At 38.1% G+C, this 16385-nt stretch overlaps 1 protein-coding gene across 2 annotated transcripts in view; it reads left to right on the forward strand.

Moving 5' to 3' along the window:
• Positions 1-16385, forward strand: part of furina (furin (paired basic amino acid cleaving enzyme) a) — a 49865-nt gene that overhangs the window by 12816 nt on the left and 20664 nt on the right. For both annotated transcript variants that reach the window (XM_033986989.2, XM_033986997.2), the window contains exon 3: positions 10719-10817. In XM_033986989.2, the coding sequence (XP_033842880.1) occupies positions 10719-10817 (99 nt within the window). The remainder of the gene's footprint in view (positions 1-10718; positions 10818-16385) is intronic.

Genomic DNA, 16385 nt, shown 5'->3' on the forward strand with positions numbered 1-16385 from the left:
AGGAGCTGCTTATTTGTTTTTCAATGTTTCCAGTTATGTGCTGGAGACCTGCCAATTTGGCAGAAACTGATGTATCAGAAATGCTGGAGGTAGAACTTGTTTTTCGAATAGATCTTCAAAGGAGAAGTTTGTTCGCACAGAGTTATATAATGTATTTTATGAGGCAAAAGCTTGGTGAGAGCTCCTCACTTCTATATTTCTGGGTCAGCGTTGCTCAGGAAGGATGGTTTATCATGTCTGTATCGGATCACTTGTAAAGGGTTTGAGAGTTCATGAATATTTTATTACAGATGTAAGGCATGCATCACTGAGTTATGTTCCTTCCTCTCGTCGTTTACAGGTCTGAGCCATTGGATTTTTTTCATTGAAGACGGCGCACATCCTCCTTTATTGTGTGTAGTGATTCTGCTGACTGATCATTTTGACTGTACTGCCACAGGGCTGTCGAAGCATCAATATCATTATCTTCTGTTGCTCACATACAGGGGGAGGGCTATCAATATAGATTTAATTTTCAAATATTACACTGCTTATATACTTGAAGAAACAAATCCAATTGTTTGGTCTAAATTACTTTAATAACTTTACAATAAAAGTGCTCCAGGATGATGAATGATTACTAAAGTTTAGCTAATTTCCTTTTTAAGAAGGAGGATATGTGTAGAAGGAACAATGCAACACACTGAAGCCACCTTGTGTGACTTGTTGCTAATTTGTCAAAGTATCAATTTCAGCAGTATTTAGCACATTACAGGACACAAGAGCTGTTTTTGCACACATGTCTGTATGTTTTTATCCTTTTTTGCAAGTGGCTGAAGTTCAGGGAATGATAAAAATGTTTTGGACAGGAGGCTGTGGTGCAAACTTTCCCCAGTCTGGACTGCCCCTACATACTGCCATAAGAATGAACTGCATGTCCCAGGTTTCCCTCAAAGTTTGCCTTTTCCTTAAATTCCCAATAGACACTGTTAAACCAGGAGATATACAATTATGGTGTCGTGCACTGAGTTTAGCTCAGAGGGCACTTTTCCAACAAGTGGGTTTAGTGTGTTTGGCCCACAGAATACAGCCTCCCACTGCTCTAGACCTGTAATACTGTCAGTTTATGAAGGCATTTCTCCCCCTTCCTCCATATCCACACAACAACCTCAAACATTTTTATGATCCTCGTGCAGGCACCAGATTCACTTAAGTTGTTCCTTTATTTTTAGGACCATCCCCTTTCTTGGCTTTCTGAGAGACAATTAGGGATGGACCAATAATATGGTTCATCGTGATAAAAAGGGTCGACAATAATGGTTCATGGGACATTTTATATAATCCTGATCATCGCCAGCAAAGATAATTATATCATCAGAATGTAGAGAAAAAAAACAACTTCTCCCTGATGATCTCTTCTGGGGCATGGTTGTTTTCGCTTATAACAAGGTACAATTCTCAAAAAGTTTAAGTATGGACCTTATTTGTAATATTAAAATTATAATTATTCATATATGTAACATTTTTCAGCAACTTTAATAATTACAGTGATATTATTAATTGCAATTATTTCGGCCATGATAAGCATGACACCAAATTTCACTGTCGTCTCATGGCTTGAGACGATGTTTAACTTGTGTAGAATAAGATACAGGAAGTATGCACCATATGGTTATTCAGGGAGCTGTATAGCAGAGTTATAAAGTCATGAAGTAAAGAACTGCACAAAATGTTCTCATCTTGGAAAAGGAAAATGTATAAAAACTTATATCAATATTCACGTAAAATGGAACATGACCAAACCGAATGGGCAGTGTTTGGTCAAGTATCATGTCGATGCCAGATTGAAACAACAGGAAATGGCTGTGGCCAGTCTTCCTCTCATTGTCCAGCGCCTGTGCACCAGTTTGGTTTGGAGGACGGAGAAGTAGAAACCAGCAGTTCCATGCCTCTCCCTTAGTGTGCCACAAAGGACGAGGACATGGTACTGATGATAAAAGCTTGGATTTAAACTGCTCTTACAAATCACAAGTTTGACAATAGTTTCAAACTGCGACTTTATAGGCTACTATTTAGCGACTTTTCATACTTCATGGTACAATACTTCTCACACTTGGGACAATATGTGACTGACTGAGACAACTGCCGTCCATTCTGATCCAGTGACCTTTCAGACAACTTGTTCAATGACTTATAACAGAAACTCTTTGTTACTTGCCTAACCCTTAACCTATTGTAAGCCACATATTTACTTTGTTATTAAATCACCAACATGGTTTCAAAGTATTTACGTCATATGGACTTGATAACGGAGGCAGGGCCCTTTTTAAATTTAGATTAATTTACATATCTTAACCTTTACTCCATCACCAACCCTATGAGATTCTTTAGCGGCTTTAATACTGTGCAGTTGTTGGTATTCTTGTTGATGCCTCTTTGCAGCAGCATCCTATAGAAAACCAAGTGACTAGTGATTCTTAAGGTCAGTGCCAGTTCCCTACCATTGTGTTATGCTGTGTGCTGCTCTGTCCTGCTGAGGTTGAGATTGAGGACGATGTGGGGGTCTTGATTGGCCCCGTGTCTAACATCCTGTTCCTCTGTGCACTCCTCCAGAGGTACAGAGCTGGGACTGCAGTAGCATGCTGTTTAACGACCACAACTCATTTAGGCGCGTCACAACACTCCCAGAGCAGTCAAGTTTCATCGTAGCTCTACTTTTGACCTGTCCCAAAATGACCACAACAGAAGGCCTTGTAAAATACATATTTTTTATCAAAAGGGCAGTGCTATTTGTCAAATGTTAATAGAGATCAACATTCAGTCATTTCAAAATTTCAATGATCAGCTTGGGTTTTTTTTTAAGGTCCACAGCCAACCCCCTCAGTGTAAGAAAGTTGTTTGGAGCTGCATTCAAATTCAAATACAACTATGAGTAATCTAATAATGAGGGAAATCTGCTAAAGCTCAACTTTCAAAGGTTGGTCTTTTGTGATTTGTGAATTGTTACAGTATTTAAGAATACAAAGTTATTTAACTCCTCTAACTCTTCTTTAACCAACATTAAGACATTACCTAATGCCTGGTCTTAACTCTTAAAAACAAGTGTGAAAGTCTTGTATTTAGTTATTCTGTTTACAACCGCTACCTGCATCATGGCTGTTTACTTTTTGTAAAAACTAATTTTCACAAACCAATTTTTATAATTATTTCTTTTTTGTGGAGAGAAACAACATTAAATTGAGTTTTTCTTTATACGTTCAGTCCATTTTTCTTTCTAGATGAGAAATTAATGTAATATCAGAAGCCATATGGCTATCACATGGATGTTAAATGAGGTGAACACAGTCATGAAATATTTGAGAAGGCCACAGCATTGGTACATGTCAATGATCTCAAATTATCTTTTTTATTTTTATTTTTAAGTATAATTAAACTAAACAAAAAAATAACAAATGTCATTTTCCCAGACACCATTCTTGTGATCAGCAGCTCCCTCTCCATCCATCAGTCTATTAAAAGACATTTTGCAGAAACAGTCATTCATTTACAGGATATACCCTTTCTCTCTGAGATAGACGTAAAAAGTGCTCTAAAAATTAACTGTGGCTGCTCCAGGTACTTTCTCAATTGTAATTCTTCTCTAAAGAGAAAGTTTGACGTGTAGGTGTGAAAACCTCACTGTTTCTGTTTCTGTTTCTGTTTCTGCTCTTCCTCAGCCTGTTATTGTAATGTACTTTGTGGTTTACACAAAGATGTATATATGTATAGGTAAATGTGTGTATATCTGTATATATACACTTCACTGGGTAAAAATGACTTATTGATGATTGTATTTTATCTTGTTTTGTATATTGTAGGTGGTCATAGTGACAGCCTGTGTATTGCATGTTCATGTCAACAATAAATACATTTTACTGACATTGTATTTTAATAACATGAAGGAAAAACATGAACATGAGATGTCAGGCATTAAGCGGGGCATAATCGCCTTGTGAAGGTTAACGATGCAGAGTTTTCCTGGTTTTGCCTCCGTGGCTCTTTACGTGGAAAATTCTTTAGGGTTTATAAAATGTTGTAGTAAATGTTTTGCACTCCACTCTATAATTCCTCTGTAATCTTACTCACAAATCACTCCTTGACACAAATGGGGACTAACTCTAAACACGTCTGTTGCTGTTATTCTATGACTAATCCCACAAGTTTGTAGTGTTACTACCTCCCACTCATTCACAAGCTCCCACTCTGTATCAAAGATCACAGCACACACTATGAATCCTGTGGAAACTGTGATGAAACATCATTGGAGGGCTTCCCCTTTGCCATCTGTGTGGTACGCTGTATTTAGTTGCCCGTCTCTTTCACCCTGCATCACCTTCTGTACTAACATGAGCAAAATGGAGATAGAGGCACTTTTTTCGACTGATGGGATCACAGATTGTAACGTGCACAGCCTTGGGCGCTGGCAGCCGGAGAATTCAGCCGCAGCTCAGTTTCATGTGAATTGTGTGCAGCTGGCCACATAATGCTTGATTGAAACATCCATCTCATCTGATCTGACACACTTCCTCCTCACTTTGGAAAAAAGCATACCATAAGATGTACTGGAATTAAAACTGAATTCATGTTGCTGCTCCAGCATCTAAATCAGTGACTATCAGATCCTAAATCTTGATTAAACTAACACTAAAACATGATTAAACCAAACCTAGATTAAATTTACTTAGCTAAAACCTAGATAAAACCAAATCCACACAAAACATAACGTGTTTTGTGTGGATTTGGTTTGTAAACATGACGTGTAAACAAGAAATAAAGACATGGCATCTTGTGTTTTATATTTATACTATTATGACTATTTATTCATATTTATTGACATGAATTGTAACTGCTCATGGACACAGCCAAGTAGCTTTAATCTTGTTGTAGATCTTGTGTCCCACCAGAAACAAATGCATGTACCTACACAGGTTGGGGACACTTGGCTATAATAAAATGTTCCCAGTACACTTGGTATGGCTTCATTGAAGTCTATTAAAATGAGTGAAAGTGGCTGGTATTTGGGGTAACATGAGAGACAAAAGTGCAGGTCCTCTGTGGAGAAAGAGGTTGTTAGGAAATTAAAAGAGTGTAGCTTCCTTTAATGGCCCAGCTAGAGCTCCACTGGGGCCGAAGGAACCTGTTTGGTATTTCTGTCCGGCTCTGCTCTATCACTGCTCAAAGAGTTCGAAGGGGAGATAAAATTAGACACCGGATTTCAATCTTATTAGCTGCCGTCCCACTGGCAATTGCCCTGTGCACAGGCTTTATTTTACTCGTGTGCAAAAGGTTTAGGAGTCAACAGATTATTAAGATATTAGATTTAAAGAGAGGATTATAAACCCTCCTGACCTGCTGGAAGGCCACTATAACAACTCCCAGGGCAAATTTAATTCCGTTTACATGCTAGATTCAGCTGCCAAACAAGCCCTTACACCTTAAAACAACACAACCTCACAAATCATCCGTAAAATGTCTAAAGTCGGATCCTCACACCTAGAAGAGATGCCTTGTCATGTAAACTGACTGTGAATAATTTTGTGGCACAGGTTGTTTCGCTTGACTCACCACCAGCTTCTTTAATTCATGAACTCATGCTTATTCATCAGTGCATATTAATTCTGTCCAAGCAGAATTTTCAGAGCCTCTGTCTGTTTTTCTTATATAATGGTATTTAGTGCAGAGGCCCCTGGCAGTAGGCCCCTGAGGCTCATACACGGATGCGTACCCAAAATATTTCTGTTCTCACCAACACTGTCCTCTTTTGCTTTTGTGTAGAGATTAGATTAAAGCTACATCACACTGCTACATGTGTTAATTACTGCTATTGCTTTATTGAGTTGTGGCAATGGGAAATATTTGTAACATTGTCGAGGTAGTGATTGGAGTTGATAATAACCATGGACTTGGTGTTTAGGAGTGATTTGTCATCTGTTAACGTAACCCAAACACTGTGACCCCTTTCCTTTCCCAGTGGACTCATTATGAAATGTTTGCTCTGAGTTGAATACTCTGCTTAATCATTGGCTTCAGTATCAATATGCGGGCTGATGGGACTCCGATACCAAGATATTTACTCAAGTACATGTTTTATGAATGTAATTTAGCTTGTTCTGCCACCCATCTGCTCTTTATTACAAACCAAGTAGAGTAAATTCATTCTTGTTTAGAATCTATAAACTTCACCACAGAAGCAAAATAGGACAAAGACTTTGAAGAGTGCAAGAATTATATTCTCTAAACTTTATTATCTCTAAAAGAAGGACTATGCAGTTAATCACAAATGTTACACCCAAGACATCAAAAATTACATGATTGGCAATGATGTAGTTTGTTTTCCATTTAAAAAAAACTAATAATTATTGCTGTTGAAACTTAAACTATAAGGATTATTCCACATAAAATTCATATTTAATTTTCATAAACACAGTAATTGATTTGTGTATAACAATATCGTATCATTAACTGAGTTTGGTTTGTTAAGTTTAAAAATGCCCCTCTGTTCTGATGTAATAATTGTGGCACTTAACTGTGTAAAATCATCAGACACATTCTTTGCAGACACGTATGGTCAAATTGGACTGTTGTAGAATTAGACTGTAATTGGACCCAAACAGCAGCTTAATTCCTGCTGTGAGATTGTGCTCACACCTTGATGTTGGCTAACGGCTGGTTTGAGCCTCTGCTGCCAGGTGCGTGTGGTCTACTGGGACATTGTAGATCAACAGAGTGCAGCCAACAGCTGGGCACACAAATATGCATAAGCTCTCCCATCCAGGCACCTCAACCAATGCTTCAACAAAAGTGTGACTGCCTCCTATGATCAAGTACAAGACAAGTTTTTAAATGTACCACACTCTTTCCCAGCTCCACCATTGTGAGATGTTAGTCAACTGGGGACAGTGCAGATCGAACAGCGAGCAGCCTGCGGTGGGCCGTGACACTGTGCATTTTTTATGTGCTTCCATAAAGCAAAGACGTGCTCCAATCAATGGATAAGTTGTGGTGCCTCATTTCATTGATGCAGATGACACAGGTGGTAGCAGCTTATCAGTTTATAACAGAAGGGTTTTATTTTTAATTTTTATTGAACCTGTAAAAATAAACACACAAGATGAAAGTTGGTCATGGTGGGGCACTTATTTACAAATTTGCAGTGACTTAATAAGGTAATGAGTAACTCATCTGGACAGTATTGCTTCATTTCATAGTTTTGGTTGACTTGAATCAATTATGCAAAGAATGGATTGCATAGTAGATTTATAGCACCTTTTGTTGTATTTACTGTAGCAGAAGAAGGTTTAAAACTAATTGGCAACGTACATAATATTAAGATAACTTTTTGACGACATGAATGCTGACTTGCCAGTGAACAATACCACCAGCTGTCTGCAGCAGCACTGAATTATGTAAACTGAAATGAGACTGAACTGGAAGAAATTGAAGATAATTTTGGGAATCAAGTTGGGCAAGACCAAAACAAACATCATGTCCCAGCAGCTAAACATTTGTGTTGGCACGAGATGTATTTAATCACAAAGTGTATGTTACTAAAGCTGCTTTCCTGGTAATGGATGGTTTTTCAAATACTGAGATCAACCTTTGCCCCTAGAGATATTTCATCAGACCATGAAAGCCATTTGTTTTAATCAGCACTGTTTAATAATCTAATGGGTCTTTGTTGAAACTGTTTAAAAGAAAGTGACACAATTATATTGTATGGTGTTGATGCATGTGGAAATTTATTAGCTGGGTGGTTATGTATTACGGTATGTCTGTAAATAGTCTATATATAAATGTAGATATATGGAAAGATGTATTGTAAAGGGTTGGTGATAAGATAAAGCACATGTGTATTACATAAACATAAAGCCTAAAATAGTAGTATCATTTTGCATATTAATGGCTTTAAGTGCCTCCCAGGTAATTGCAGTTCAATGCACCATACATGAATGGCTAATAATGCTCAGTATAAGTAGATACAAAGGAGAGCCCTGGGACAAATTGCACAAAGGGAAACAATGAGCCAATGGCCACATAATGTAGTGTGGCATTAGGGCAGACCAGCTGTGCAAACCCATTTCAGATGAGTGTGTGCAGGGCTGTCTTAACCTGTTTTCTACAAAGAAAGTCGACTGTCCAGCTGCCACTGTGTCGGCCTGTGCCCTGCTCCCTCCTGTGGGTAATTGGGCTCCATCTCATTATATAAGTGCAAAGGAGAACTGTTTCGGGGCTTTTTATCGCCTCAGCCATCACAACTTTCATTTTGTAAATTTATCACCAACTGCCAATGCATAAACAAAACGTGCCCTTTACCTCAAACCACTTAATCAAAGTGTGCCACAGTTAAAACTAAAACAGAATGTGCTGTGATTGAAGGCAACAGGTTAATGTTGTTGATAAAAGACTTTTTTTTTGGACATTTTCACCGCCTCACAATTTTAGATTGTTACGCTGAAAACGCCAACGCAGATGACATTGTTTGGTTCTTTGTAAAACATAATTGTGTCAACAGCCCCTGAAGATCAGCCAACCGACATTTTGATAAGTGCTTTCCCCACAAGGTAAATGTGATGGGCAGACAGGAGGCAAGCACGCAAACAGTCATTTTCCACTGCGGGTCACCGTGCATTCTAATGAAGTGATGGATTAATGTGTGCCCTTTCACCAAGATGCATTTGATTCTGTTATCAGGTGCAACTTATCACATCAATCATGGTCAGCCTGTGTTTCTGCATTTTTCCATTCAAATTCGAGTATTCATTGCCCTTTTTTCCAGTAGAGAATGGTTAAATCTCACACAAACTTCACTGTAGCTGAAAGGAAAGATCCTGGCCCTGATTGGTTGATGGAGGATAAGTGTTGACTGTTTAAGGCAGTTGGTTAATGAGGGTGCATAAGTTTGTGCCGTCTGAGTGGTTTAAATGTTTTTGTGGGTGAGTTGTGTTTGTGGGAACATGATTTTGTCCATCTCACTGGTGGTGAACTTTTATTACTGTGGGAATAAGTGTTGTGAATAACACAGGTATTTGACTTTTGTACACACATACACTCATTGTGCCATTGGCTAAACTGTCCCTTAGTGCTTTGTTCACCATTGAAAGACCTTAAAGATTCACCACTAAAGTCTTTGATCGTTCGACCTTCCTGGATTTTTTTTCTGTCACAATGGACCCATAACCTGGTTTTAGTTTTCTATTCTTTAGAAAGGATCCATCAGCCTAGCTAATGCCTTTTGGTTGTTTTTGCCCTCCCTCACATACATACAGCAGCTACATCACTGTAACGCATGTTTTCTCTCTGGTGCTGCCTCTGTATTGTCCGCTGTCTTTGTTAGTGGCAAACTTTTGTGTCAGCTGGGCGGGAATCTGCCTGTTTACTCTGATTAAATAGGAGCAGCTGACGGGACCAGTCGGGCCTCCATTAGTGGAAGAATGCTACTGTGCATGTAGCAGTGCAGACTCGGTCTGTGGTCTCCGATATGTGGACTCTATACAAACATTTATTTTTTCGTTATTATTCATTTTTCCATTATTCTGTATTCTCTATTGTCCAGCTGTTTATTTAGAATCAGAATAAGTTTTATTGCTATTGTCAGTGAACAGAATTCACAAACTAGGAACTTGTTTGAGTGGTATTTTGCAACATAAAACAATGAGTAATAGTAAATATAAACTGATAAAATAAAAATGAGGGCATTTATTAAAATAAGGTACATTTTAGATGTAGACATAGTTGCAAATAGTGCAGACTCAGAAAAAAAAAATTATAGAAACCATTTTTACAGAAAAGTAATTGGATAAGTTGGCTATAAAACACTTAATACGGTGTAGAAAATGATTTGATCCAGTGTCAGCCTGAAGTCTGGAATAGGGATTCCTCCTTTGTGTATGTCTTTTTGCATATTTTTCCAATTTCTTTTTGACCACTCGAAAAAGAGGTACATTCATTTTAAAAGATTTGTCACTCCCAAATCATTAATCTAATTAGCATTTATAAAAAAGTGCCCTTTATGACTTAACAAGTTGCAGATGTTTGGTTTGTGACGCTAATACACACTTACTCAAACTGTAAGTGAACACTAACAGAGTTAATTGTATCAATCAAAGTCATGTGGCCAGCTTCTACTCAACTGCAAGTTCAGATGTCATTCATACATCTAGTACTCTCTGTGAATCTGTAATGTAACCTCTGCTTGAGACTCACAAGCCTGAATAATACAGTATATTTACTATAGACCCAAATCTATTATTTACAAGACTGTCTCCCAAGAGTTGTGGATGCATGAGTATTTGAGGTCAGCTGTAATATGGCTAACTCGTATGTCAGTCTAGAGGTGAGACGTGTTGAAAAATTGAAAATAATGCACAGAATATCCACTGCATTGTCTCATAAAAAAGGCAAACTTGTGGTGAATCTAGTGATACATTTTTCTAGATTTTTATGGACCATTTACGTTTTGTCCAATGCTGGGACCTCAATCACAACATTTACAGACACATTTTAGCACCTCTCTTATTGCTATAATATCATCTGAATGTTATCAGGATAATCAAAAAATATAAAGATTTCAGTTTTTTGCTATTGCCCTCCTCTACGTTCGGCGACGCAAAGTTAGTGGGGCAGGATAGATTTCCTGTTTCTCTTCTGGCATCTAAACAAACATCAGTTGATTTAATACAACTTCTCATTTTTTCTTTCAGGTCTTTGGAGATTATTATAACTTCCGGCATCGCAGAGTCGTAAAGAGATCCCTATCGGAGCACAGAGAGACTCAAGTGCGCTTGGAAAAAGATCCTATGGTAAGATTAAATATTATTTGTGTAAAGAAATTAATTTAATTATGTGGGGGGAATTGAAAATGTTTTCTCCAATCAGCCTGGTTTTGCACTAGCCAGGGATATAAAAAAATAAAAATAAAAATTGAAATACAACGGACAGAATAGGCTTCTATATAACTCATTTTATGTTCTTAGTCTAAACGGCTACCTCAGATTTGAAGGTCACAAAGTGTCTTCCAGTAATATTGCTTCAAACCATATACTCCAAGGGCCTAAAAACTATTTCCTTTTTTCTGACTGATCTAAATTGAAATTTCACATTTCTCCTTCCTTGTCATTTTCAAAGGAGTTTTAAGGTAGTTTAAAAATGAGTCTTTGCCCATAGCCCCACTGGGAAGGACGAGGGAAACGGTGTGAAATTAACATTCATAGCAGTGGGAATACAAAGCGGTGGTGAGCTGTAGGAAGACTGTGTATGGGCACTTTTCACAACCCTTTTTCACCTAAAACTAGTCTCAACACATAAGTTCCCCACGTAATGGAGACTGGCTGTGTGAAAATAATAATTAAACTGTGGTGTTATGAGGCTGTAAAAGACTGTGGGAGCTATTCATTGTAGAAATCCTACATGTTTCTCTGTGAAAATCTGAGTGAAACTGTAATTATAAGTTTGACTCAAGTCTTTGAACCTTTGTGTACAGGTTGCTAAAGTCTCCTCTAAAATCCTCAAAGCGAGTTTGCTTTCAACTCATTATGACAGTGCACAGCTATAATTGAAACTTTCTCTGCTATTCATTCGCTGCAATGTATCTTACTGTCTCTTACACATTTTCTTTATATTTCGTGTGTCAACAAGAGATTGGTAAGTTTTTAGAAATATAGAGCTGGATAGTGATTTTAATGCATTGACCCTCTAACAATGTCTTTGTTAGAGGGTCAGTTCATCTCTGCTTTGTGTTGTACAGGTTAACTTTATTTAAACTGTAGTGCCACTGATCACTGTTTGGCCACTCACCTCAGGTGTGCATCACCACAGTATTCAAAGTCCTCTGTTTTGCTCCATGTTTGTGCTACAAATGGCCTACCACCTCTTGGGGATTTCCGCTTTACCACAGCAGCACCATTTCCTGTTGTTGAATTCCTTTTCTCCCCCAGCACCTCTGGAAAAGTAGAGTGTAACGACCCCACGTCTTTGCTATTTGGGTATTAAAGTAGTACATGTTTTGTTAAATAACTTTGTCAATATCGTATTTTGTAGTGTTCCCTGTTTTACTCCTTTAATGAACATTATCAATATTGTAACCTTTTAAGGTGTGATCAATGTTTTTGCTTCAGCGAGAGATGAATGTTTGATTTGATTCACTATTACATCATTCTGCAATTATACATGAACATTGGGAAACTATATCCAACAGGAGCATTTCGTAATCCTATTGGCACAGCCCTAAACTGTTGGAGGAGAACAAAAGACTCTGTAAATTGTCTTTGAAAAGTCTCTAATTACCAACAAAGGGACTTGGGCCAGAGCCAGATCAGTGGCCATCCCGCTAACAAAACCAGGCTAATGGGCTGCACTGAAGTCTCAAAGGCTGGGTCTATCTCTGCGCGCCACTCCTGCACCTTTGCATTTTCTTTGTCTTTGGTATTTTGTCTTGTTCATCTTGTTGCAACTGTGATTTTGTTCTGAACTAATTTAAAATGCAACATTGAAAAAAATACTGGATTTCATTTGCTGTTGATCCTATGAGCAATTTCATGTAGTAGCATTAGCGTTATATATAAACCATTATATGCAGTAATATAGACATAGCAAATACAGTCTGAATATCAGTAGATCATGTATTGTAATGGGCCAATATTTTTGAAGAATATTGAACCTGAATGGGCACCTAGAAGGATCATATTCACTATCAGGAAATTCAATGTATGCAAACCATAATGTAATTTAGATTTAAGTTATACTTTGCTCAACAGTGTACTGTGTAGAGACCATGGAAGAAGTTTATATCAGATTATCAGGGATTCACAGTTAAATGTTTTTTCAAACCCGATTTTATTTATGACAATACTGCAGAGTTTGTCATTGTCTGGGCTCACTTTCAGGCTTTAAAAATATTTCAGTAGTCTGCTACATTCAGACAGTAACGGGGAAGTGGAAATGCTTTTTACTGCCAAATACTGAAATCAACTTGGTCTGAACAAAATGACTTTGGCTCACAAATATGACATACTGTTTCTGTTGACTGAATCCAGAGAAAGAGCAGAACTGCTGGGGCCAAACAAGAATTCATAATGTTTAGTTTTACTTACTCTGTAACGTGTAAAATAAAATGGTAACCGCATGATGCAACTACTGTGACTTGACTGGTGTTGGAGCCCGTGAAGAACTGAAGTCAGAATAATTGGTGTCATGTCTGGATTGGTGTTTAAGGTCTTTTCCCTGAATGACAAAAACTCAGAGGAGTGGTCTTGCTTGGTATGGTAAAAAGAACAACTTATGTGATATAAGATGTACTCACAAAGACTAAATAGATGTGGAAAAAAAGCTTGCATTAATAATCACATGTTCAAGAACTTAACTGAAACAAATGTTTCAAAGAAGCAGGTACATTTTTTATATTTATATAAAAAATATTTATTTTTGACATATTCTAATGGTTGCAATCCTCCAACGGACAGGAATTTCAAAATACTGATCTGGATCTCAACTGGATTACTTCTATGACTTGAATTCTTAAAAACATAAAAATAATATTTTTCTACTTTTCTATTGTCCCCTTTTATCGTAGAAAATTACATTTCACTTGGGTCTTACTTCATGGTTACAGATTTAACTCATAAATGGAAGATTCACATGAATAGAGAAGAGATTGGCAAATGGAAGATTGTGAGTCCCAGGGGCAGCCACGGAAAATGGGCTGGTTTGTTTCTATCTGTCTGCAAATCACATGAGGCAAAATAATGAAGTCCAACCCTGGGCCTGCATACAACTAAGTCCTTGTCACTCAGACTATAGAAGAGCTTTTTAGTCAATACTGCCATTTTGTTTAATCAGAAAGCAAATATCAAAGTCTGACTGAAAGAAGAGCACACTACATCTCCTGCTCAACTGTCCTGTCAATTCCCCAGTTCTGCCTCTGACTAATTAGATGTGGTAATAATGTCAAGGGAGACTGGTTTTATGTGTCTCTCTGCTCACAACTCTCCACTAATAAAAAGAAGTTATTGATCATCTATACTCTCGCTGATGTACGATTGGCTGGTGCATTACCATTTAAAGTGATTTCATTTTGGGCTGAAGTGTTTTGAACTTTATAATTAAAACATAACCTAGCTGACAATGGCTTAAACGAGAAATGGAATATTCTATTAAGCTGATAAGACACAGAGAGGCAGAGTGTGAAGAGACTCATAGGCCATCGACAAAAGCAGCGTAGGGCTGTGAGATCTTACAAAAACATCAAATACTAACCAACTGCTGTTTTTAAATATTACAAGAATAATTGCTGTATTATATAAGTGTGTTTAATTTATGTCTCAAGGTTATATGACCTTGTGTATCCAGTCCAGAGAAGAAATTTACTGTAAATCTTTCTAAATATTCAGCCTTAAAAATAAACACTAAATTAATATGCATAACACTGGACACCAGAAGGCAGCTTATTTCTAAAAAAAAACAAAAACAAAACTAGAGCTTCTCTGAATGGAAATGTGTTTATTTTTGCCTAATTTAAACCATGATCTCAGTGCAGGAAGAGACAGCTAACATATTCTTTTCCACTCGCAAAACTACAGAGCATCGCTGACGACTGACCATGTGTTCAGTGCAGTCTTGGCAACAGTAACGGAAGACCAGAGACGATTCATCACATGTCGCTAGCGGTGATAGCTGTTTGACATCTGCTCGCTGTGCTCACGGCCTTCGAGGTTTCGCTCCTAAGGTGTAGATTTTTCATTGTGCGAAAGCTGTCACCTAGTTAGCCCGGGTGAATTCCCAGAGATGTAACACAAGCACTGACCTATGTCTCCCATTAAGGATGTTGGCATTATATGTTTGACTTTGATCAGTGATTTTCAAACTTTTCACACCAGGTAGTACGGCAGAAAATAAAATCTTTGCCGAACTAAAATTTGCACTGGATTGTTAGAAAAGGACAAATTTGATTAACCCTGGAATAGGCAAGTGATGAATGGCGATACTGAAATTCTGGGTCACGATTATCATGACCGCAGTAATCACGATTTAATAAGAATATTACAATGATGATTACAATTACTGACGGTTTCAAAATGTTATGGCAATGTGTGGTTTAGTCACCCCGGTCTCATGCCGCCAGGAAAAAATAATTAATCCGAACTGCACAAGACAAGCGTATTCCATCAGTTGTACCCATAACAAATTGTGTCAGTGAAAAGACAAGCCAAATGCATTGTAACAGTTGGGGCTTATTGGATTTCTGTAGCTACTAACTAATCCAACCTCACACTTTCCTTTTTGTTGAGTGTCCCTTGTGATCCACGAGAGAAAAGGTGCACTGCGTTTGGCTTGTCCTTCACATCAGGCGCCCTGTCCTTGCAGTAGGCAGTTTTCTGTCTTCTCTTTTCTGACATATTTTTCCTTTCTCATCCACCCTGGCGTTTTTTGTGCTATAGCAAGACGGAGCTGTGAAGACTGCAGAGAGACAGGCTTATTTTTCCACCTTTATATTCCCTGCATTCATCCTCACTCTTCAGTAGAGAAGACTCCTCAGACTTGAATCTTGCGTTGTTTCACTTTTATGTACACGTTACATCATACAGGTGCAGGCATAATAGATTCTAGTGCGTCCCATTATAGTCTAATGCAGAAATTTAATTGGTCTCAAGCTGCTCTGTTATTCATCTTGTGCTCTCATTAGTGAGAGGCCCCACTGCGCCTCTAATCTCACCTGGGCCACTATGGTCCCACTGAGACACTGGATCTCTTTTAATTCATTTAACATGCTGACCTCAATAGCCAGCTCATGGTTATCTCTTGTAAGTTTCACTATTATGACAATGGCCACAGATTTCTGCTCATCAAGAACCAGAAAAGCGCCCCCATGCCCTCTGTTCCGCTGGTCAAACGTGATCTTGCAGTCCGATCCAATTTTTCATTTTTCTTTGCTCACTGATTCTGCAGAAATCTGCAGTGTTTTTTTAGCCCCCCGTGATATTTTTTTCCTTTCATTTTTTCCCAATATGGCAGACATTGCGTGCCCCTGATTTGGGAAAGTCACTCATTTGAAAACGGAGAGATTCCCCGGTGATCAGGCTCACATCTTCATAAAGCATTGTAGAAGTGTGTATTTTGGATCCCAGACAAGAACAGGAGTGGAATAATATGCAAAATGTCATAAAGGTTTAAATATTTAAATGCCTCAGTAAAGATGCAAGTCTTTGGATAGAACTTGGTCCAAGCCGGAATCAATCCTTGGACCTTTGGGATGAGGGACCACTGCTCTAACCACTTCTGACGTAACATTGCTTTTTGAAACTACAGCTTGTCAAGAGGTGTAACTAACCAGCATTTAACCTCTTTTTGTCCAATCCAAATATAAACACATGGAC

The sequence above is a fragment of the Periophthalmus magnuspinnatus genome, chromosome 3, assembly GCF_009829125.3.
Source record: "Periophthalmus magnuspinnatus isolate fPerMag1 chromosome 3, fPerMag1.2.pri, whole genome shotgun sequence".
NCBI classification, from domain to species: Eukaryota; Metazoa; Chordata; class Actinopteri; order Gobiiformes; family Gobiidae; genus Periophthalmus; species Periophthalmus magnuspinnatus.